At 58.2% G+C, this 24203-nt stretch overlaps 1 protein-coding gene across 2 annotated transcripts in view; it reads left to right on the top strand.

Moving 5' to 3' along the window:
* CRHR2 (corticotropin releasing hormone receptor 2) overlaps positions 1–16218 on the top strand; it is a 37925-nt gene extending 21707 nt beyond the window's left edge. For both annotated transcript variants that reach the window (XM_016123852.2, XM_036230443.1), the window contains 10 exons: positions 5038–5123; positions 6257–6363; positions 6458–6575; positions 8157–8310; positions 8779–8839; positions 9980–10052; positions 13844–13929; positions 14128–14263; positions 14634–14675; positions 15995–16218. In XM_016123852.2, coding sequence (XP_015979338.2) covers positions 5038–5123; positions 6257–6363; positions 6458–6575; positions 8157–8310; positions 8779–8839; positions 9980–10052; positions 13844–13929; positions 14128–14263; positions 14634–14675; positions 15995–16135 — 1004 coding nt within the window. In that variant the 3' untranslated portion in view covers positions 16136–16218. The remainder of the gene's footprint in view (positions 1–5037; positions 5124–6256; positions 6364–6457; positions 6576–8156; positions 8311–8778; positions 8840–9979; positions 10053–13843; positions 13930–14127; positions 14264–14633; positions 14676–15994) is intronic.
* The last annotated feature ends 7985 nt before the right edge of the window (positions 16219–24203 follow it).

Here is a 24203-nt window from a genome sequence, read left to right as displayed (position 1 = left end):
ACGAGGGAGAAGTTGCCTCCCGGAGCTCCCAGGTTCCCAAGGCGATGCCCGCCGACTCGGTTTCCAGTGCTCTCTTCTGGGCGCGGTCGAGGCTTTCTCGCCTGGAAGCTGCCCGCAGAGCTGCTTTCGACTGGCACCCTCTCCCAGCCGGGGCCGGACCTGCGGCGCCAGCGGTCCTGGCGGTGGGACCCAGCCTGCCTGTGGCGCGTGCGTGAGACGCTAGACGTCCCCCACAGGTGCGCCGTTCCGCATTTGCGGCGCGGTTTGGTGGGCCCCGGGCGCTCGGGGTGGCCGCCGTCCTCTCGGCTCACGCGGAGGGAGGCTCGTCTCCTTGCTCAGAGTTCCCCAGTCCCCTGGATGACAACGTCACCTCGGTGGCTCCCTCCCGAGCCCCTGTGTACTCAGCTCTGTGTGGCCCTTCGGAAAGGGCCAGAGAGGCTTTGCCCGCTCGGGCCAGCTGGGAAAGCGTGACCCTCGTACAGGGGTCAGTGAGAGAACAATCCTGACCTGGCGTGACAAACGGGAGGTCAGCGGTAGAACCCTCGGGGGCTGGAGCAGCGAAAGTCCCCGGAGGATCTAGGGCTGATGCTGGGCCTCGAAGGGGGTCCTGAATTAGTGCGACCTTCTTGGGCTCTGGGCCCAGGGCAGTGGGCTGAACGCAGGGCAGGGCGAGAGGACTGGAGCCTAGGAGCTCTCCAAGGTGGGACAGACTGGGGCCTAGGAGCTCTCCAAGGTGGGCCGGCTCCGTAGGTGGGGGGGAGGGGAGAGTGGGGAGTGGGGAGGGGCCGCGTTCTGCTGTCCATGGTGCTGAAAGTTCCTGCCCCGGCCAGTGACCTCGTTCCTTCAGTAAATGCTTGCTTCTGGCCCTTGCCACCTCCCTGCCAGCACTTGCCGGCACCTTTCCACTCTCACTTCTGGTCACTGTCTAGATAGTCAATGACCACATTGCCACCCCTCCACCAGAGTCCCCTGCACTACCTGTGCCCAACCTGTCTCTTCCACTCTGTCCCACATAACTACCGCCAAAATGGTCCCTTGCGGTCCCCGTCTCCAATGGCCTGTCTCCCACGCCTTCCCAGTGAGACTGTCATAAGCAGAAATGCCAACCTAAGGAACACTTGAATGCAATGTAAGGATGTTTGGGGTTGTCACGATGGCTTGAGGTTGCCAATGGCATTTAGCAAACTGAGAAGGCGCACACGACAGGTTCTTGACCCGCCTGACATAGCAGTACCATCTTTAAGAACCAATTTGTCTTAATTTTTCTGAGAGGTGAAACAGGCTGTGAAGGAAGAGACTTAGCCAAGGTCACTTAGCCAGCCAGAGACAAAGTTACAGCTAGAAAAGAATCTCCAGTCTTGTCCCAGCCAGGCTTCTGGGCCCTCAGGTAACTGCCTGGACCAGGAACTCTTATCAAAGTGTCAGGATCTGAAAGGGGTGGGGAGACCATTGTGATGGGGGCTCTCAACAGGCCAGGGCCACGCTGGGGGCAGAGTCATGGCGCATTGCTGGGGTTAAAGCCCAGGCTTTGCAGGCCACAGACCCCTGGAAGAGAAGACCCTGGCTACATCATCAAGACCATAATGTCCCTTGCAGGCCACACCGCACACCATCAGCATTGATCTCTGGCAGGGCTACCTGTGTTGCTGTGGTAACAGGAACCCACCTCACTGCATCCATACCCTTGATGCTGGCCTGGCCACCTGTCCTCTCAGTCTTCGTATACCCATCTTCCCGTGATTCGCAGGGGAGACTCTTCCTGTCTTACTGTCTCCTGTCCAAGGCTGTGCCTGAGGGCTCCGTGTCCTCATTAGCCAGCTCCCCTGAAGAGCCGGTAACATCTGCCGTCCAGTCCCCAGTGTCTGTAGCCAGAACCTCATTCCCGGGCATGGCCGCGCCCTCAGAGGGATGCCTCCGCCTCCCACCACATCCCACATCGCAGACCTTGCTTTCCAAGGTTTCGGCAGACTTGAGTCAGTTCAGTGCAGCCCACATGTACTTGATGGCTCACTCCTGCGGCGGGGGGGGGGGGGGGGGGTCGTGGGGGGAGCGGATCTGATGGCTCCAACATGGTCTCTGCCGGCATATCTGTCCCCAGGGAGCTCAACTTGATAGTAAAGAATAGGAGATGAAGTCCATAGTGAATTATGGCAAATGCTCTAAAAGAGATTTTTGTTTTTCAAACTACAGATAGTAGCACAATAGTGGATTCTGAAGTCAATTTAGTGGTCATGACCAGCATTTGTATATAAAATAAATAGAATTCATTAGAATAGAATAGAAAGAAAAATATTATAACTGTGGTCAAGATAAATTTTGCTTTGTGAAAATGGATTCAGTCATGTGAGCAGTGTATGTGTGTGTGTGTGTGTGTGTGTGTGTGTGAGAGAGAGAGAGAGAGTGTGTGTACTGGATTGTGATATAAAATGGATGTATGCTGTGGTTCAAGGACAATAGAATGTAAAGGCCTATTTTCCAAGGATAGAGATACATAGAGGAGGTGTTTAGAAAAAAAAAAAGAATAGATTACTTAATGTCTTGGGTATTGAGGAAGCCCCGGGAGGAGGTGGCATTTGAGCTGAGGTTAAAAAAATAGGCAGGAGTTCACCAGTGAGCAGTGGGTGGAAGCGAGAAGGGTGCTTCCAGGGGTGGCTCGGCAGAGAGCCGGGTGTGTGCCCTGGCCACTAGTGCAAATGCCGTGTAGACTGGCGGAGATGGGTCGGGAAAGTTAGGCTGATGCCCAAGTGTCCAGGGCCTTGAATATCACACCAAGAAAATTGGACTTTATTCCCCGGAGCAATACAAATCTACTGATGGCTTTTAAGCAGAAGTCAACATGACCACCTGGCAGGGTAAAGGATGGGTAGAGTCAAGGGGACAAGAGAAAAGACAGGAGAGCAAGACAGAGGCTGTTCGCCAATCCAGGCAAGCAAGCGAGATGACCGAAGGGAGGGTGGAGAGATGGGCAGCAGGGGGCTCGGATTCTGGAAGAAGAAGAAGGAGACAGAATCCACGGAACTGGGTACCACAGGGGCACCGAAGTAAGGACCTGGAAAGGTCTCGATTCGCAGCATCTCTCTCTTGACCTGTTCCCATCCACAAGCCTGCCCCGTGGCCAGTACCACCACAGGATATTACACTTGGGAAATGAGTACTCAGGGAGCCCTGTCCTTAGGGAGCCCCAGACTGGTCAGAGAGACCAGACTCACACACCTGAACCACTCAGGTCAGGTCATGAGCAAGGGCTGGAAGTGTGGGGCTCAGCCTGTCAGAATTGGGGTGGCATGGAAATAAGAGAAAGGGAAGAAAGGAGGGGAGGGAGAGAGAGAGAGAGAGAGAGAGAGTGATGTCTATAAGAGGGAACAATCAAGGAGTACTTCCTGTAGGAAGAGGTTTAGCACTGAACATCAGGAAAACTGGACCACATCTATGAACATACCCCAGAAGAGAAATATTTCTACCCTTCGAACCACAGCCAGGATCGGGGTCCGTCTCACCTCACATGAGCCTGTTGAGAGGGACTCTAAACCCCCCATCAGGAAAAGATTGTTCTTTTTTCAAAAGGAGCCACCCTCCCAAAATACCATCACGTGGGGCCTTTCCGCGTCATCCCACATCTGTTTTTTAGTGCGGCAATGTCACTGACCCTGTCCATCGGATTCTCTTAACACACAACCCCGAGGAAGGAGTAAAACCCAACTGGGGAATTCGTGGTCAGGGGCGAGGAGCCAGTGTCCTCATGCTGGGGCTGGAATCGGCGTCAGACCAGTATTGGCCTGGTTGACCCCTCGCATTGTGGCCAGAGCCCAGCCAGAAGCAGCCTCGTACTGACAGGCCCTAGAGACAGGAAAAGTCCAGTAACAATCCTGAGTTTGAAAAATCTGTGAGCTCAGAGCACCGAATTAAAAACCAATTACGCTAATAGAATCTCCCCAATGTTTCTTCAGCACGTGCTCCTTAATAATTCCATCGCTTTTAACTCACTGTCAGCTCGGCGGAAGTGGGTTTTTTAAGTAACTTAATTATTTCAGAACTCGCTGCTTCCAAAAACAATCTAAGGTTTCCCCCTCTAGCTCTATGACTCTGCTCTGTGCTATTTATTTTAATTAGTATTATATTGTATATCTAACATAAGCCAAAAGAAAAATCGACAAAAACTGTCTGTTAGCCAGAGAGCAGAATTCTGCTCAGAAATCACCCCCAAACAACGGATCACTTAGAGTTTGTAATCAAGTGGGGGAGGTGAGATTCATACTAATCGTGCAATGCAGAGCAGAGGCCGCCAAACGGCTTTGGGAGTTCTCAGGCGGGAGGGTTTTCTCCCGGTCGGAGGTTGAGGGTGGGCTTCCTGGAGGGGGCGGCTTAGCAGCGAGACATGGACAGTCAAGCTAAGACTTACAGAAAGGGAAGGATGGGCATTCTTTGATCTTTGTACGTTCCTCTTTGATAAAACCTGCACTATTGTGCGGCAGACACTGAGGCTCTGAAATGTCTTTTCACACGTCGCATTCCAACCTTAGTACAGAGGCTGGTTCTCACACGGTTAGAGGCCTCGCATGGCGACGTCGCCCAGGCAGCCGTGGGTCAAGGTCAGCAGCACAGTCCGTTTACCCACAGTGGCCCTCATTTCCACGTACTCGGTAGCCTAGGGATTCACTGATACCAGGTAGGAAGTGTGGCTCTCATAGCATAAAATGATTGAGATGAGGACGGAGATTATCGGGGCATGCTGAAATCAGCCGTGAATCTTCACCCACAACCCAGGGTCCAGTTTGGAACGAAATTAAAGTGAGCATACGAACTACGAGTCGAAGATTGGTTTGGAAACGGGTTTTTTCTTGCCTTTCGGCTACCGCGTGTGATAACGCTTTTGTGCCGTTTTCATAAAAGCGACTTTCACGCGAACTTTCAGATACGCGTTGTGCTTCCTGACCTAGGGAAGCCGAGAAGTAGGGGGCTCCCCCCGGGGGGGCCAGGGAGCCGGGGTGTTCTCGAGTCGGGCAGCGGCCTGCCTCCGGCGGTTGCCATCTTTTGTAGGAAGCGCCTACCGCGAGTGCTTGGAGAACGGCACGTGGGCCTCCCGGATCAACTACTCGCAGTGCGTGCCCATTTTGGACGACAAGGTGAGCAGCCAGCCCCCACTGGCCCTGACCCTGGTCCCTGTCAGGTATCAGGGCTCAGGCCAAGCGCGGAGCCACAGGGAGGCAACACCGGTCCTGTGCCTCCCGGGCACTCTACTTTGCACCCTTTTCCCCTGCCCCATGACCTGCTCTGTGCTCAGTGCCACTGTGGTGGAGCAGAGAAGCTGGGTCCTGCTCAGACCTCGCCGGCCACCCTCGCTCTGGAACTGGATTCCATGCTGCCCTCCGTGCCGGCCACCTCCCCTGTAGAGCTAGGCCTCGTTCCTGACCCAGAGTGATACGTCCCACCTCCATGCCCCCTCCTCGCTCACACAACACAGTTCTCAGAGGGGCTGGAAATTTTCCCCCAAACTAAGTCCAGCTTCCGAAGGAAAACGTTCGTGTGCCCTGAGAAAGTGATTCTACGAAACGCGAGCCTCACAGGATCTCCAGCGAGGGCCACAGAGCAGCAGGCAGGGCAGGTCAGGAAGGACGGAAAGAGGCGCCCTCCGGCCCCTCCGAGCAGAGGCAGGCCAAAGTGGGGCGGGGGTCCGGGCTGCCTTGGCAGGAAGGCGTCCTCTGTGATGGCCTCTGCTTGAAACCGCCAGCACGTGCTGATAATGAAAGCAGCCTGGCTTTTATTCGGTTCCATTACGGGTCTTAGGTTCCCCACAGGCAGTGCAGGCCCATCATCGCTGCGCCTGGGGCAGACCGGCCCCAAGGCGCCCCCCAGGCCTCCGTGGGTCACTGCTTCTGAAGCGGGGGGTTATTAAATCCGAGGCCCAGAGATCTGAGTGAACTCACCTGCCGCCGCTCCGTCAGCTGGGGCCTGAGCCGAGACTGAACACAGTCGTGGCAACTCCCAGTCCAGAATTAAAAAGAAAATAAGATCTACCCACACCTCGGGCGTATCTCAGAATACGTTACGTCCAGATCCGCTCCAAAGCTGCATGCGGGGAGGCCTGGCCGCGGCCATCTACGCCCAGAGCCACCGGGGCCAGCAGGAGCCAGCTGCATGCGGATGACGCGTGGAGCCACTTCTGCCCCCCAGGTCAGGACGCACAGGGCGGCCGTGGCTAGAGTGCTCAGCCCGCCCTGTGTGTGTCCGTCTGTGTGTCCGTCTGTGTGTCCGGCAGAGGAAGTACGACCTGCACTACCACGTCGCCCTCATCGTCAACTACCTGGGCCACTGCGTTTCGGTGGCCGCCCTCGTGGTGGCCTTCCTGCTTTTCCTGGTCCTTCGGTGAGTCTCCCCCACCCCTGACCGCTCCCTGTCCCTCCCCTCTCCCCACCACCCCTTCCAGCCCCAGCTGACCCCTGGCCCGGGCCGCCCGCAGGAGCATTCGCTGTCTGCGGAATGTGATTCACTGGAACCTCATCACCACCTTCATCCTGAGAAACGTCATGTGGTTCCTGCTGCAGCTCATCGACCACGAAGTGCATGAAAGCAATGAGGTTACTGGGCAGCGTCTTGGTGGGCCTGGGGGGCTCCGGGCTCCGGGGGCACCCGCCCCTCTCACCCACTCCAATCGTCGTCCCCCCAGAGCAGGAGGGAGGAGGGGAGCTGCCAGGTCGGGGTCTTGGGAACGGCACGAACCCGACACCAGGCTTCGAGTTCTGCCCCACTGCCCATCCTGTGACTCCGGGGCCTTCTAAGGTCTCCTTAGACAGGAGGAGGCTGGAATTAACCTGTGCCGAGCTTCGTCTCGCTAAATCCCAATGAGAGACCCGTAGAGATTATTCGCCCGTGATGCAGACGTGGGAGCTGAGGCTCGGAGAAGTCGGGGCACGCCGCAGCGACGCCCCCACGTCTGAGCCGGCAGGGTCCCCAGCGGCCCGTCCCACACTTTCGCTGCCCGCCCTGGGCGCGAGCCCCCTGCTTTGTGCTAGGTCCGCGTCTCTAACACACCAGAGGCTAGAGGTGGTCGTCGCAGGATCAGAGACTTCTCAGTACGTTTCTCTGGGGTGGCTGGACCTGAGCAGGCGCCCGCCCAGCCTGGGTTGACCCTGAACTTGGCCCCACACTGAGTGCCGCCTCAGCGGCAACCAAGTTCAATCCAGTGTGGGGTGCCCTGCAGCCCCGTAATGGTTGGTACTGATAAGATGTCACTTACTTAACTTGAAGGGCAGGCAGGGCTGGAGGGAGGGATCTTCAGCTTCCCATTTCAGCGTGACTTTCTCGGGACAGAATACACACACAGCCACATGGGGCCAAAGTCGGGGCCGGCGCCATGGAGACAGCCGTGGAGGCCGCGGGCAGCTCAGGAGGCTTATCTGCGAGCCGGGGGACAAGCCGGCCACGAGGGCAGAGAGCCCCCGTCGCTGGGCTTCTCTGACTACCACGTCCCCCCATGTCCGCACCTCAGCGCTGAGTGTGTCCTGAGGACACACCTATGAGAAAAGAGGCCAGGCAGGGTCTGTAGAGAAGAGGTCTGGGGACCCAGGACCTGGCCCTGGGGAGGGGGTGTCCTGCTCAGAGGGACAGGGACAAATCCCTCTCTCCCGGGGAGGCCGACAGCGGCGACATTCACTCTGCTAACCCCGGACGCTGGAGGCCACCTCGCTGCCCGCCGCCTGCCTTCGCAAACCCCGCTCCGTTGCGTGTGCAACGGTTTTCTTTTAATTGAATCGCTCTGCTTTTTTCCTACATGGAATTTCATGTTCCCTCCGTAAATGGAAACCCGTCTGACTGTTATGGATTAGAGGCGAACCTCAGAAAAGCGGGCGGCCGTGAAACACACCGCAGCGTTACCCATTGGAGCCCCTGCCTGCAGAGCGCCTGCAGCCAGACTCCTTCTTTCTTGATTAAGCAAGGACAATGAGAACGCGGTGGGGGGAAGTCGCAGACTCGCTGGTACCGGCGGAGACCGGTGCCTTAACTCAGTCTGAAACGCAGAGCGGTGACAGAGGACGCGCCTTCCCGGAATGAGATTTGCGGGCGTCCGGTGCCGCGTCTCTGAGCCGCGGAGGTCGGCGGCCGTCCCGCGGCGCCCTGGCCCCTCCCGGGCAGCCGCTGACCGCCGCCCGCCCGCGCAGGTCTGGTGCCGCTGCATCACCGCCGTCTTCAACTACTTCGTGGTGACCAACTTCTTCTGGATGTTCGCGGAGGGTTGCTACCTGCACACGGCCATCGTCATGACCTACTCCACCGAGCGCCTGCGGAAGTGGCTCTTCCTCTTCATCGGATGGTGTGAGAGTCCCGGGGGGGCCGCCTGAGCCGAGCCGGGGAGGGGGCACTGCCGACAAGGTCCCCTCCTGGGGGAAGGACGGGACCACAGCCCCACCCGCCATCCCCAGGGCAGTCAGAGGGTGCAGTCGCTTCCCTCCACGCTGGCGAGGAAGAAGCAAATCGTCCCTCCAAAAGGACCTTCCGCAAACAGCCTTCCTCGTGGAATGGCAGGCCCGAGGACCTTTGTCCCTGGCTCTGAAAGATCCCTCTGTTGCCTCCTCTCTCTGACCTGCTCGGCGCACGTGGCCGGGAGTGGGGGAGGGGGAGGGCGGGGTCCAGGGACAGGGCCTTTGGGGTCATGGGCGGTCCGCAGTGGGGTGGTTGGAAGCGCGATCCCAGGCCTCTTGTGGTTCCCTCGCCCTGTGTTCTATGAGGGGGGCCCCTGTCCATCTGTCCGTCCACTGCAGCCCGTGCCTGTCCTTCTTCCAGGCATCCCCTGCCCGATCATCATCGCCTGGGCCATCGGCAAACTCTACTATGAGAATGAACAGTGAGTAGGACGTGCCATCCACGGCCCCGGGCCAGGAACGTCAGCCAGGACGGACTGGCTTTCCGTAGTCCTTAAACTTTAAAAATTCTTCCCACGCTCAGAAGTACTCACGTGGCGGGCGTCAAGTCACCTTTGTTGAGTTAGGATTTCCGGTTCCTTTGAACCCCAAATGCGTGACCCCTTCGGCCTTTGGGAAGGCCTCCCCCGCAGAGCTGGAGCACGTGGAGCTCCTGGCTTTTCACCTGGAGCACGTCCAAGGCTGTGTCAGTGAGCCCGTCACGGACCCCTGCGCCAGGGCTGTGGGCGAGGCTGGAGAGAGCAGATGGGGTTTGGGGGTGAGGGCAGGAATGGGGCACAATCGAGGAACACTAGGAAGTGCTCGTAATGATAAAAGCCGCCCAAGAATAAGAGCAGCGTCTTTTATCATTATTCAGGATGACAGTGAGCTTCCTGTCAAAGGAGGTGTCCTAGCAGAGACCGGACCCCTGGTGCTGGGAGGCAGCAGGGGACATTCCTGTCTCTGACGGTGTGCACGGGATGACCTGTGGACACGGTCAGGGTTTCCTGAAGTCCATGGTCCCTCCCCGGGGTCCAGTGGGAGTTGCTGGCAGAGCCAGACTGGGTTCTGGCCCCATGCTTCCCCCGAACCCCGCCCCCGGAGCTTCTCCACCCACCATGCTCCTCCGCTAGGAGAGAGGCGGGCTCGGCGCAGGAGAAGCCGCTTCGTGCGGCTGAGTGCCTGGCACATGGAGCAGTGGGTGCCGAGCAACGCAGAAACGGGGGGCACAGGGCGGCTGGACGCAGGGCCAGGCCAGGGCTGCCCGGCTCTCCCTTCATTCACGAGCCTCCTGCACACGCAGCCCTGGGCCCAGCAGTCTGAGTGGGGTGGGGGAGTGAGGAGGAGGAGGAGACCCACGCTGCCTCCGACTGGCTGGGCGACCAGACCCTCCACGCGGGGCCAAAGGCAGCGCAGGGGTGGGCAGGGTGGTCAGTGGGGCTGGGACCGTCCATCCACCCAGGCTTCTGCAGCCCTGGAGATCGGGTCTCAGGATGGGTCAAGCTGGAGGACCCTGGACCCGAGTCTGCAGTGGTCCCCCAGCTCCGGCCCAGCAGGCCACTCACAGCCACCCATCTTTGCAGGTGCTGGTTCGGGAAGGAGCCTGGAGACCTCGTGGACTACGTCTACCAGGGCCCCATCATCCTAGTGCTGCTGGTAGGCGGGGCCGCAGTGGGCTGGGCCCCGGGGCGACAGCGAGGACCCACCCATCGGAGATTCTGGGGAGGGACGTGGCCTGGAGAGGCCCCCTGCGCGCCCTCTGCACACACGCCTCCTGCTTCCTTGCTCTTCCCTTCCCGGCTCTCTCACGCCTTCCGTTTTCTAGTGCGTTCCCACACCTGATGCCCCCCTTGCCAGGTACGATGCCAAGACAGCCAAGCGAGGGGGCAGCTGGTGGCAAGAGAAGGGTGTGCAGGCTTCTGTTCAGCCCAGACCTACATCGCCTTCCTCCCCCCGGAGGCCCCCTCCCGGGCCCAGCTCCCCAGCCCTAGCCCACCACCCCCAGCCCGGAGCAGTGGGACCAGAAGGAAGCGTAATGAGCAATTGTTCCTGGTCCAGCTCCCCGCCCTTTGCCAAATGTATTCACATCTGAGGTATAATTGCCAACCATCTTTAATCCGCAACGAGCTTTAATTAAGGTAGAGTTTAAGTAGAGGCTGCATTCTGCAGAAATGAGCCCATTATATATCATACATAAAAAAAAAAAAAATAGCATTCAAAAAAGCCCCATAAGAAACTGCCATTTACGTAAGACTTATTTCAGGCTCGGTAATTATGTACCAGCTTCCTTAAAGGGCTACCCACTCCTATGGAAACCCAGAGAGAGCCAGCCTCCTCTCGTACACATCAGGTGCCTAACGGAGGTTCCTTTGATTTCCCTTGCAGACAATTACTGTTTATCTCTTTTAGTTCCTTACTCTTCTTTTCGTGAATTCTTCCGGGATTCATTTGACCCCTATCTTTGAACTGTCCTTGATATATGTGAACGAGAGGTGACTGAGACTTTTTACCCACTGCCTGAGATTCCACCGTCGGGGCTCTGTTTTTTTCAGAGGCAGAAGCCAGTCCCTGTCAGCAGTCGGTGGGGGGAGGGATCGTCCTTGGAGGCTCAGCTGCAATGAATCATTCACCCCCAGTGGGAATGGAAACCCCACGAGACCCGGCCCCTCCCGGCCAGCTGTTGAGGAGGACGTTCTGGAGGACAGGGCTTTGAACGAGCTTGAGGCCTGGCCAGGGAAAGCCGGCCCGGATGGGGAACCAGCAGTAGCGGGGAGCAAGCGCCCATTGCAAGGGTGTGGGGCAGCGGTGAGGAAGTGAGTGGAGAAGGGTGTGGAGGGCTCCGTGCCCAGACCCGGCCCCCAGCCTCCTCTCTGTGCGCCCTCCCTGGGGCCCCCCTCACCTTCGGGCCCAGCTCACACCCAGCTTCTTGCACGGACAGGTCCTCCGGGTTCCACGCTGAGCCCTTCCGGAAGCTCTGTCCTCGTTGCTTTCCATCCTCACGTCCCCAGTGCCCAGAAGTAGGGAGCATGCTTCCCATTTCACAGATGAAGAAACTGAGGGGTGACAGCCTGCCCAGCATCACCACTAAGAGCTAGCTCAGCCAAGACTCAGCCCTAAGGACTCCCCAGGCTGGGAGGGCCCCGTGGGGCTGGGGCGGCAGGAGGGAGCCTCACTCTTTGGGCTCCCGGCTGGTTCTACCTCCGTCCTGACTCCTTCTGCCTCCTTTCAAGCACACTGACCGCCATCCGGCCCATCTCCCCCACCCCAGGGCTTCCTCCCCTAGCCTTCTCTGTGCCTGGAATTCCTTTCCCTGCCTTCCTGCGGTTCCCGGATCACGTGCTGTTTCTCCAGAGCTTTCTGGCCCCTTGGGAAAGATGCAAGGTTCTCCCCGCTCCAAGCCACAAGCCAAGTCCACATCTCATTGCTGGCGTCCAGCTCAGAGCCCAGCACATGGCAGTGAGTGAGTGAGTGAATGAATGAAGGAATGAATGAGTAAAGCCAGAAGCAAGGCCGGACGAGATTAGGGTGCAGTAGCCAGGGCTGACCTGAAGAGCTGGGGTTTAGCTGGGGGAAAGGCGGAGTTCAAGGGTGGAGAGTGGGCTGGTGGTCAGAGCCTCCCTGGAAGAGGGAAGGAGGTGCCTGTGGGGGGAGGGGGTGAGGTGGGACGGCGTCACTAATGGCCTGCCTTGTGTGAGGAGAGGGGACCGGCCTCAGTACTGGAACGGCCCCGTAGCCCGGAGGCACTCATCAACTGCTCATTGACTAGATGAATGGGTGGGTGGACACATGTATGTTACCCATTAAATAAATGGGTGAGCGGGTAGATTGATGAATACTTGGAGGCATGGACGGACAGACGGACAGGTGGGTGGATGGAAGTGTGGACAGGTGGCTGGGTAGGCGAGTAGGTGGATAAGAGTGGGTGGATAATTGAATGAGTTGATTAGTAGGTTGATAGATAATGGGTAAGATTTAATGCAGGGAAACGTGGCAGAAATGAGAACATATCTTGATTCCAACCGCTTCTATTTCCAGAGAAGTCAGAAAGAATCAGAAAAGGTCAGCTATTTTGTCTCTCTGGTACAAGAAAATCAGGACTGACCTATGTGTTAAGGTGACCTCACGGTGGAAGGGAATATACCAGAAACCCAGGAGCCAGGAATGAGCTGGACCTTAAGAGGAAGCAGGGCACAGCAGACCACGGGCAGCCCTGGCCGGAGGCTTCGCAGCCCGCTCGACGCGGGGTGTCCCGGGCGTGAGCCGCAGGCGTGAGAGCAGCGGCCACAGCTGCCAAGTCTGGGCCCCAGGCCCGCAGGGCCATCTGTCCTGCGATGTCTGCCTGTGTCCTCCACTCCCCGCCTCGGATCCGGAACTTAGGAGGGTTCTCAGGAAGGGTGTGTGTGTGTCTGTGTGTGTGCGCGTGCACGTGCGCACATGTACTCACACTTGTGCTCACACGTGAGCCAGCAGGCCCCTCCAGGCTGATGTGTGACTCCCTCGGACCCGCGGGCGCTTTCTCAGAAGGGATTCCCGGTGCGTCAGGCCCACACGTCCCCACTTTCCTGTCTGCTCACACTCGGAGACAGATGCAGAGGGACAGGCGCGTGCCCATGTCCCCAGGCACGCACTCACACGCGAACACATCCTCCGCGGCGAAGGCACTCACCCGGGCACGGCGAACGGACCCGCCGGCCCCCCGAGCGTCCGAGGGCAGCACCGCCGCACAGACACGTTGACGTGGGTCAGCTGGGGGCCCGCAGCCCGGAGCCCGCACAGCGCCCGGGCGGCAGGTCCCAGCGAGGCTGGGCGCGGTGGGCTCCGAGGCCGAGGGAGACTCAGAACAAAGATAAACGAGGCCCGTCCAGGAGCCTCGGAGTCAGCCCAGCGGCCCATCCATCTTCATTGCCTTGGGGGTGGCTGCAAAGGCTCTGGAGTTTTGCTGGCGTGGGGGGCAGACGATGAGAGACGAATCGCTCCTTCAGAGGCCGGGTTATTAATCACTCCCTCTGGCTGGATCTCTCCGCCAGGGCCTCGGGGAGACCCTAACTGGGAAGTGGGGACGCAGCAGCAGAGAGGGAGCAGGGCTGGGGCAGAGCCCCGAGCCCAGTTCCTGCCATGTCCCTGAGCGGGGCGGGGCTGGGGACCGTCCGAGGACTCCTGCCTCTGGGCCCTTGTGGACCCCTCTGAGGCCGCTTTCTTCCTTCGGGTCCGGGTGCAGGAGCAGGCCCTAGAGCCCTCAGGGGGCCGGGAACGGAGCAAATGGGGGTGCCTGTCTGTCATGGTGAGAGAGGGCCCGGCGGCGGGTGCCAAGGGGACGGAGGGGAGGGGCCGGGCGTGGGCACGGGACAGGACGCAGGCTTTCAGCCGGTTCCGGGGGATTGGGCTGCCCCCCACCTCGTCCCACCTCAGGAGCCTTCCTTTCTCCCTCTCTGCCTCCCTCTCTCCAGATCAATTTTGTATTTCTGTTCAACATCGTCAGGATCCTGATGACAAAATTACGAGCCTCCACCACGTCGGAGACGATTCAGTACAGGTAAGTGATGGGCACCGTGACCGCCCCCAACACCGCCACACACACAGACACACGCACAGGGAGAAGGGAGGCCACCCGGGCCACCTCCCCGCTTCCGGCCGGGGCCCTCTTCCCTCTCCCCAGGGAGCTCGCCCAGGCTCCCGGGGAGAGACGCCCCGGCGCGAGGCCCCGGCTGCAGCCCCGCCCTCGCTCCCCCAGGAAGGCGGTGAAGGCCACCCTCGTCCTCCTGCCCCTCCTGGGCACCACCTACATGCTCTTCTTCGTCAACCCCGGGGAGGACGACCTGTCGCAGATCGTGTTCATCTATTTCAACTCCTTCCTGCAGTCATTCCAGGTGGGGTGCACGAGCCGATCGGGGCCGCGGAGAGCTTCCTGACCCGGGGTGCGCAGGGGCCTGTGCCCTCACGAAGACAGTCGCGCGGGACCGGTGCACACGTGATTCACGTGCGAGCACACACCCTGTCACCCACACCCCAGAGCCCGGGTGGGCCCGCCCCGAACCGGGTCTGGGCCGCCCTAGCTGGCACCCAGCCCTGTTCTGAGGATTCACGGCAGCCTGTCACGCAGAGCGGTGGGGCCCACCCAGCTCTGAGCGTCCGGGGTCCCGGGTCAGCATGTCCGCCCCCCGACATCCTGTCCCTACGCCGCCCCTCCGGGCAGAGCAGCGCCCCCAGACCACTGACGGGCCCCTCCTTCCTTTGCAGGGCTTCTTTGTGTCTGTCTTCTACTGCTTCTTAAATGGAGAGGTATGAGACTGGCCCGGGGCAGCCTGGGCTCTGGGGTCCTCACTCTCCACTCCGCCCCGCCCTGTGGGAGCACCCTGGGGTCCCTGCTCTGCTCAGCTCCGCCCTGGAGAAGTGGGGGAGGCCAGAGAAACCACTCAGCCTTGGGGGGGCAGGAACCCCTACTGAGGGACTCCAACCAGTTTAGGTCAACTACGCAGGGCAGGAACAATACGCCTGAACCCCACCGAGGCAGCCGGGGAGCCTAGGTTTCAGGGTCTCACAGAAGAGAGGAGCCAGAATGGATGTGGGGACAGGAGGGAGCTTCCGGCGCGAGGCGTGCATGTCAGGCGTGAGGCGTGCATCCAGGCCTTTACGCACCCAGGGAACAGAGAAGCCACCGGCACGTCGTTCCCTGCTCCGCAGAGCAAACCACACACCTCCAGGCCGGCTCCGGGGCGTCAGGCAACGGGGAGGCCTGGTTAGCTCACACAGCCCGGAGTCCCAGAGGCCGACTCGGGAGAGATGCTGTCGGGCCCGCGGTGGATTCTGGGGCAAAGAGCAGACACAGTGCCCGGGGCCGAGAGCTTCCAGACGCGCCAGGTCCTCAGGCCACTGCCCGCCTATGCGCAGGGCGATGCTGGGGGGCCCTGCGGGCCTGGGTGCCTGCCACTTACAGCAGCAGTCCCCAGGTGGGGAAGTCCAGCAGTGGAGCCTGGGACCCCGGGCCGGAGGGCAGGAAGGGAAGGAGCCACTCAAGCAACCCAGCAGCAAAAGCCTCGTGCTGGCCTAGCGTGTCGGGGACACGATCCGTTTTGCAGAAAAATCCTGCAGTTGCAATACAAATGGGGATAAAAGGGCACCCGGGCCTCTCAGGCTTGGGCACGGACAAAGCTGTTAGTTTTCCACCTTGGCAGCGCGTGCTGAGGTGAGGCTGGTCCGTCAGGAGGCGGAGAGGTCAGGCGAGAGGGTCTTTCAGGAGCCAAGCCTGGGGTGTGAGTGGAGCACACATTAGCAGGTGCCGGGAGAGTGGGCGGTGTGGCCACCTGGTCCCATCACCAAGGGGGCGGAGCAAGTCAGGAAGGAAGGGTGCAGCAGACGCTTCGGGAGAGGCTGGGGAGAGGGGGCCCCGGAGAGCCTCAGAGGGCAGCAGGGAGCTCCAAGGGCCAACAGCGTCAGGGGAAGGACCCCGCTTTTGGAGTGTAAGGTGGCAGTCAGGAGGGTCACCCTAGCCTCCCTTAATGGCCCTGCAAGGGACAAGGAGCAGGGGAGAGCACTGTCCGGGACCCCGAGATCAGCCCCTTAGGGCTCAGCTGGGTCTCTGCCTCCCCTCCCCCCGCCAGGTGCGCTCGGCCCTGAAGAAGAGGTGGCGTCGCTGGCAGGACCATCACTCCCTCCGAGTCCCTGTGGCCCGAGCCATGTCCATCCCCACCTCGCCCACGCGCATCAGCTTCCACAGCATCAAGCAGACGGCGGCTGTGTGACCCCCTCCCTCCTCCGCCACCCGGCTCTGCTTGCCGTGTGGGCCCTGGTGGGGTCAGAAGAGAGGGCAGAGCCCAGCTCCCCAGCCTGGCAGGGGGGAGGCCTGCAGCAGTGTGCGGGGCTGCGGGGGTCCGGGGCCCGCTGGGCCCGCGTCCCAGAGCGAGAGGGAGCAGTGTGGAGAAGGCACAGGAGCCCCGAGGAGAGCAGGGCGCACGTCCTCAGGCTTTCGTCCACGGCGGCCTGTCACGTGAGATCTTCACTGTGGCCCCATTCACAGATGGGGACGCTGAAGCCCGAGGCCAGGAAGGCCCTGCCCGAGCCCCACCCAGGCTCCTCAGCCGCACCCCGATGCCTCACGCCCGCAGCAGGCGCCCTGACTGCTGCCCCCAGCTCGGCGGCACCCTCTGCAGCCCGAGCTCCTTGCTGGGAGACCTCCCAGCCTAGTGAGTAGATTCGGAGGCTTGGAGAGGGGCAGGCGGGGCGGAAGACATGGTCCAGGCAGCCACACTCTCTCAGGCAGACCAGACACGTAGTCCAGGGTCAAACAGGAGGAGCAGCAGCTCGGCGGACGAGCTGGGAGAAACAGCAGATCTTCAGTGACTGGAGCTAATCAATCCCCCAGCCTCCGCTGGGAGAGCCTGGGCTTCGGCCTCCCCTTCAGAGACGATGTCTCTGCCCTCTGACATGAACCGTGCCTCCGTGGAGCCCCTTTGGGCCGGGTGGGCCAGGATGGGGGCGCCCTCTCTGCCGCACTCCAGAGGAGGATGGGCGTGCGGCGCCCGAAGGAGCCATCAGGCCAGGACCCCAAAGGGCTCTTGCTCTAGGCATGTGCCTCCCCCGCCCCCCACCAAGATTTTGACATTATGTGTCCCATCTTGCACATTTTTAAGTTGACATCTAATGTTTTTACGTCAGTTTTAAAACTCGTGAGAGATGTGATTCCTGGCATTTGGTAAATATTTATGTTTTTAAAATAAAACTGCCATAACACTTTGAAAAACATCGTACAGACTCCAAATACAGCAGTGATTTAATACCGAAGCACGTCTATTTAAAAAAAAATACGAGCCACTCTGTTGCAGCAGGTCGAAATGTTGCTTTGTTCTTTTTCTCTTTGAAGATGTATCTCCATTTCTTTTCCCCTATAGAATTTTATACTATTGGCAGTGTATTTTGTGGTTGAAATCGCGCACTTTATCATACTTCTCTGACACAAAATATATCTAGAAAACGAAATATTTAATTTCCTGTGACCAAGGATTCTAAGGTGTTTTTTAAGTCTTCTGGATAATTATTACAAGTATTTTCAATACGGAACATAGTTCACAATCGATTAAAACAACATAGATACTAAAGGTTTTTATAAGTAATTGTTAAGCCTAAGAAGCAAGTTTTGTTGAAAACACAACTTAATGAAATGGATAACAACTTAATTGTTCATGAATCTGTGAATGAATATTTATTGCTAGAATGAATCGGGCTTTGGCATCGTTTTCCTTTCTCCGTTTTTTTGTGGCTCTAAATGCCAAAAAGCCTTTTCACATCAGTAAGTAGATGTCACTCGATCCTCTGAACTCCTGAGATGTGTGCCAAAATTTACATAGTCGTCTATCATCACAAATGGTCTGTCGCTGGTCATGTGAAGAAGTCCTCTCTACATCTGGCTAAAAACACGAATCGAGAGTTACCAGACTCGCCGAGGGCTTTGCTGCCCAGCCTGTGCTCGCCATGGGCACCTGGGTGCCAAGCAGGGCTTGGTCCAGGTGGCGAGGGGCCCTGAGCGCACTGTCCAGGAGGAGGCGGGCGGGGGTGGGTGGCGCCCTGACTTTGTGTTTCCTGAACTCAGAGCTCTCTGTGGAGACTCACACAGCAACTCGTGCGGGTCTGGGAAGGTCTTCCTGTGCCCGCAAGAGCTGGCGGGGTGGCCGCCTCCGTTGACATCATCGGAGGGTCTTGGAGAGCAAGGAGCTGCAAAAGGCCCTCGTTACTGGAGCCCCTGGTCTCGGCCGATGCCGAGTGCTGGCCTTGAAATGCCACCAGAGCCATTAGGCCCTCTCTCTGGGTCCCCCACTTGTTAGCCTCATTAGGCGCCCGTTCCTTGCAGCCAAGCCAGTCCTTGTCAGCGGCTGCTCCAGTGCAGGCTGCCCTTGGCTGAAGTGGCCTTCCTGCAAAGTGGCCTCATTAGCAGACGACTCTCCTCTTTAGCAGGCAGAGTTCTAGCACTGAGACCCCTGAGGCACTGAGGCTCTCCCTCACCCCCATGATTTATAAAGCTGGGGAGACTTGAGCTCCCACTAGCCGCTGGCCCCCTCCCACAGAGCTGTGACCCCAGCTTGGATCCAAGCCCTGGGGCCATCATCAGAGTGGGGCCATCAAGTGTCCTCTGGAGTATGAGGCAGTTAACGGTAAAAATGCCAGGGGATGAGCATCTGTGGGGTGGGAGGGTCCGTGATGCAGGTGCTACCCAGGGGCTGACGCCTCCAGCCCCCTAGTTTCCTGTGAAGGAGGCAGAAAAGAAAAAGGACTTAAGGTGGAATTAAGATGCTCAGCGAACCCGACCTCCGACGTGTGGACTCGTGTGCGGATGGAAATACACAAGCTCACGGAGGCGGAGGCCCTGCTAGGGCCGTGCAGGGTGGACCCAGAGACCGTCCGGTATCTGCCCCCGCTTACTGAGCCCCACTGTGTACCACATACGGAAAACACACTGTGAATGATAAGACGAGGTTCCTGTTCCAAGAAACTCAAAATCTAGTTGCGAATAAGAACAGTACGAGGTAAAGGCAGGAGAAAGGACTCGGCACTCTGTTTCTCCCCGGGCAGGTCTCTCGGGGCCCCTGTCTGTCTGTCTGTCTGTCCTGGCAGGGAGGGGTCAGGCCTGAGGACTGGAGCAAGTCAGCTTCTGCTTCTGCGCTTGCTTTCCCCACCCCTCTGAGCTCACGCCCATGGCGGCCTGAACCAGACCGGGTTTCGGGATGCAAGGATGTCAGCCTCCTCTCCCTATTTCTTTCCTACTTCCCACCGCCTGGGGCTGGGACCTCCCAGACTGCCACAGAGACGGGCAGAACTGGGGAAGGAGCCCAGCGTTTGCCCCGCGTGCTTCCTGGGCACCTTCAGAGCCCTGCGCCAGGTGGGGCGTGGGCGGTGAGGCAGCCGCGTCAGAAGGGGCCGTCGCCGGAGCCGGGCGGAGGGCAGCCTCAGGACAAGTCATCCTCACACGTCTGAGACGCTGCGCACGCCTCTGCAGGCTGCGGGGGAGTCCTTTCCTAGAGGGACATTTCAGCCAGGCTCCGGGAGAGCCTTGTGGGACGGAGCTGTCCCTCCAACCGGGGACGCCATGGCTCCGGCTCCGAGAACACACCTGGCGTCTCATCAGAACTAACAGGGCAGCACGGTGAGAACAGAGTTCGGGACGCTTTATTTCCCGGCTGAGTGGCATCTAGGAATCTACACTATTAACAAGCCCCATCCCCTCCACCCCCCACCCAGGTGATTCTGTTGCTCTGTGGTGTGGGGACCACTAAACAAGGAAACAGCTCTCTCCCCTCCATCACTCTCTCACTGTAAAAAGTGAAAATGAGGTTCCTGGAATCCTCTAAGGGAAGGCGGCAGGTTCAAAACATGTAAGCTTATTCACCAATGTGCCGGCTACGGTTTCCAGCCAGGCTCTGCCCGGAGGTGCCCGGGCCTCTTGACAGGGCCATCCCTCTTAGATGTTAACAGAGGCGGGCGGAGGTCGCTGCCTGTGTTGACTGCGTTTCAACATTTTTTGTTTGTTTGTTTAAGCATTTTATTTTCTCCTCCAGATCTTGTTCGAGCGTTCTCTGCTGAGGGCCCAAGGCCCTCCCACAGAGCTGCAGCATGCTCCCCAGCCCCAGCGCCATCCCATCCGCCTCCATGGGGCAAAGCCTGTCTGTCCTGCAGGGCCCGTATCAAAGGGCCTGCTCCGGGAAGCCGCTCTGCCGGCATGTCCCACCGGGAGCGCTGACAGCGGTCCCCACCAGGCTCTAGGGACATACGAGGGCTCTGCATCCAGCAGAAGCTCTAGAAACAGGCATCGAATAAACCGGCTTTTTTCCTATTTGCTCCGCACAGAGCTGGCTGCCTCCCAGGCTCGAGTCCGGGGCTAGCAAAGCAGACCAAGGCGCAGAATCCCCCAGACCTCAGCTCTGCACAGAGGGAATATCGCCCTGGGCTGGACACCCCGCCACCAATGGGTCGCGGAGGCGGGGCCCCCACTGAGGGCCTCCCCTCTGACCCACTGCACCCCTGTGGGCTGAGAACCGGAGCGGAGCCTCCGCACCCCTCCGAGATGCCACTGAGGCCGAACAGATTCATCTCGCCCTGGGGGCCTCGCGCCTCGATGGTTCCGACTTCCTTCTAGACAGAGGATGAGCCTGACCTTCGCCGGGTCCTCGGGTACGGTGACCAGCCCTGGCCTGCCCAGCCCGTCCGGGTTTGTGCCTGTCGTCCCAGAGTAATTGCCGGCACCCCTCATGCTCACAAGTGTCCCAGTGTCTTGGTTTGGATGATTAAATGCACAGTCACCCTACTTAAACCCCACATTTGTCTGAGGACAGAGTAGCGACCACAGATGTTGCCTGATTAGGTGAATGATTTCAGCCGGAGCTGCAGAAAGTCCCAAACATTAGCATGTTGGACGGAGAGCCAGAGGAGAAGGCCCCTCCGAGGCCGAGCGCCCACCACAGCCTTGGTAACTGCTGGGCAAACGAGCGAGCAGGGCCGGGCAGGGAGGAGCAGATTCTAGCTGAGGGAAGAATCGTCCCTCAGCCTCTGCTGTGAACACAACGAAGTAATTAATTGTACTTCTCATCAGCTCTTCAGGACAAGGTGGGAGGAAGGCCCCCTCTGGCTCCGAGGCCCAACCCTGATGAAGGATCCAGCCTCACGGATCCTCAGGGAGGCCTCTCTGTCCAGGAAGGCGGAGAAACGCAGGAAAGTCATTTCTCTCTGCTTTCTGCAGTCCAGGTGTCGGGTCCTCTGGGGAAGCCACCCTGCCACGGCCTCTGTTCCTCCTCACTCTTCCAGCTCAGCCTAAGCACCTTGTCCTTTTGGGGCTCTCCTGAGTGCAAGCGAGGTGTGGAGTCTGTGCCTCTAGTTGCAAAGCGAATGATTCTCTCAGCCCCGTGTCTGCAAAGCTGGCTCATCTCTGGGCTTGAAACAGATTCTGGGCTGCTCGCCCCACCCCCTCCCACACACTAACTTCAGTGTTAACATCTTCACAGCCAAAGGAGCTGTTTCCTTAGAAAAATGTAAATGTATAAAATATAAAAATACGGTGTATTAAATGGTGCATTCAATCACTACAGAAATCCTCAAAGGAAACACGAACCCCAGTTTAAGAGCCCCTAACCTCAGGATAAAATTAAAACGCTCTAATCGAGCTGGCAGAATTCCCTAACGGGCGGTCCTCGAGGCTGCCCGCGTGTTAGAAGCACCAGGGTGTTTTGAGCCTCTTTGATTCCCGAGCCCACTCCAGACCTCCTGAAACGCAGTCCCGGGAGGTGTGAGCAAGCACTCTCACCACTCCGGGAGTGGTCCTCACCCAGGAAGTCCCTGGGAGCCACCAGCACACAAGGCTCTAAGCCTGCTGCTCCCTGTGCCTCCCAGGGTGCCCACCGTCCCCCGCAGCACGCAACCCCACCACTCCGAGGGGGCCATGCCCGCCTGCTGTACTTAAGGTCGGGTCTGTGAATGGCCTGAAGGCAGGGCCTTCCTCGCCCCAGCTCTGCATGGTTAGTACCTGGGAGATTTCAGATTTCATCTGAACAAAGGATTCTGAAGGCGTGAATCTGAAGAGCACCGGAGGCCCACGCTCTTAGTCCCTCAGACCCTTTCCTCCTGGTGCCTGGGGCAGGGAGTCACTCTGTGAGTGAGACTGCTAGAGGGACCCTCTGCTGAATGAAGCTCCGTGGAGGAAGCGAGACAGTGCCCAGTTCGTGCTTGCGGGAGGTCCAGACACCTCAGCCGTGGCGTCCGGAGGAGAAATGAACAGGGCACGCCTCCGGACGGCAGACCGGATTAAAAGTCTCTTCACAGACTAAAAAATCCTGCAAGACTGGGCAACCCAGTTTAAAAAGAAAAAAGAAATGGTAACCACGATAAACTGCCAGTTCCTTTCAAGGACCCGGGAATTCTAAGGCCCTGAGGTCTCAGAGTTCTCTGCCCAACACCTCTTCTCGGAGTCTACGAGTTTTACGGAAACTTTAAAATTTACTACATCCATTTTAGGAATTAAATCTTATAAAATATTTTACCTTAAATCGCCTTTTTCAGAGTGTCAATTGAAAGACAGTTTTAATAGTACAAAACATCAGCTAAAGTTTCTCAAACTGGAGTTTTTCCCTGATGAATTCCAGGGGGTTCTGAGATTTCGTTTCCTTCACAAAGGCCACTGCAATTCTCAGCGTGAGAACCTGCTCTGGGGGCCACAGGGCTTTGGTAGAGTGGGGACACATTTTGAGCCAAGGGCTGGGGTACATACATAGGTCGGAGGGCAGTCATTTCGAAAGAAGCCAATTTTTACATCAAAATATGCAATGTGGGACCTGCCCTGGAGGCGAAGATTCATCCGTAAGTCATTCGAATATTTATTGAGCATCTACTGAGTACCAGACGAGGACGCAGCCATGAATGAACGGGACCCAAATCCTCGTGTTTATGGAGCTCACATTCTGACGGGGAGACCAAAAATTAAACAAGATAAAGAAGTAAAATATGCTTTGAAGTGTTAAGCACTGAAGAAAACGAGGCATGGCCCTGGAAGTGTGTGTCCGTGTGAGGGGGAGAAGGTCGCCCCTGAAACTTCTAAGTGGCCGGGGGAGGGCTCCCTGATACTGAATAAAGCCCGGAAGGAGGTGGGGGAGTTGCTGTGTGGAGAAGTGGTGGGAGGCACTGCAGACGGATGGACTAATGGACCAGCGAGCGGCAGGGACCGCCTCCCACAGGGGAACGCCCGGCCCTCGGACGCCATCTTGCTCAAGCCTGCCTTTTCCCCCCACAGCGCTCAGGCTCGCAGCTCCTGCTTTGGACATGCTGACCATTAGAGGAATTCTGCCCCGGGGCTTGAGTTTTTACAATAACAGCCCCTTCCATTTTCCCTCCATTTGACTTGTTTAACGGAAGCCCGATTTCTGTACTTTCTTGAGATGGATCTGAGGAATTAACCAGGGCCCCCATCTTCTTGATCGACAAACTTTCCCTTACTCCAAACTTTAAAGTCGTGAGTTTTGGCCTTTCAAGCAAAGCATTGGGCACGCGGACTTGGAACAGGTAACAGTCCTGCTTCTGGGTGTGCTGGGACAACCGGAAAGAGGCTTGTGTACCTGTGATTGGCAGGAAGGAGGGTTGGGGAGTCACACAGTGTTATTCTTGGGTGAGAAGAAAAGCCATGAGAGTTTAGGGTGAATGAGATCGTTTGACTGCTAGAGGGAAAATAGATCGTGAAGAGGCCAGGGGACAAGGTGGGAGATGGTGGTGGCTTAGACTGTGGTCGGTGGTCACCCAATTATGAATATTGAGTGACAGTGGAGTCGATGGCCTGGATGTGGCATGTGAGAGAGAGAGAGAAGTCAAGACTAGCATCGAGGAGTTGTCACGAGCCAAGAGGAGGGCTTAATGGAGCGTACCAGCTTGCAAGCTTGCTTCAGGGCTATTACAGCTAGCTTCTAGAAGAGTCCAGGCTGGAATCCACTTTATTTCTAGCACAGAGCTCACCGAACCCCTCTGCTCTTCAGCCCCACCCACCCAGATCACCCAGGGAAACTGAAATCCCGGGGCTCACTTCCCCACCCCCACACCTCACACACTCATAGTCTCAGAGGGAGGGCAGTGGGTCCAGCATTGCACACGGCGAGGAAGTTCACAAAAGCAGGAAAACACTAAAAGGGTCAAAGACCCCGCTGAGGGATCCCTACCGCTCAGGGTGACATCATCCCGCCTCTGATGCACACGATGCACAGAATGGGGCTCCCACTGAGAAAACAGCCAGTGCGTTTGCGAATTCAGACAGACCCCCTTTCTCTTTGAAATTGCACGGGACCCTGACTG

Source organism: Rousettus aegyptiacus, unplaced genomic scaffold (assembly GCF_014176215.1).
Source record: "Rousettus aegyptiacus isolate mRouAeg1 unplaced genomic scaffold, mRouAeg1.p scaffold_m13_p_13, whole genome shotgun sequence".
Classification (NCBI taxonomy): Eukaryota; Metazoa; Chordata; class Mammalia; order Chiroptera; family Pteropodidae; genus Rousettus; species Rousettus aegyptiacus.
This window is presented reverse-complemented; position numbering and strand designations above follow the sequence as displayed.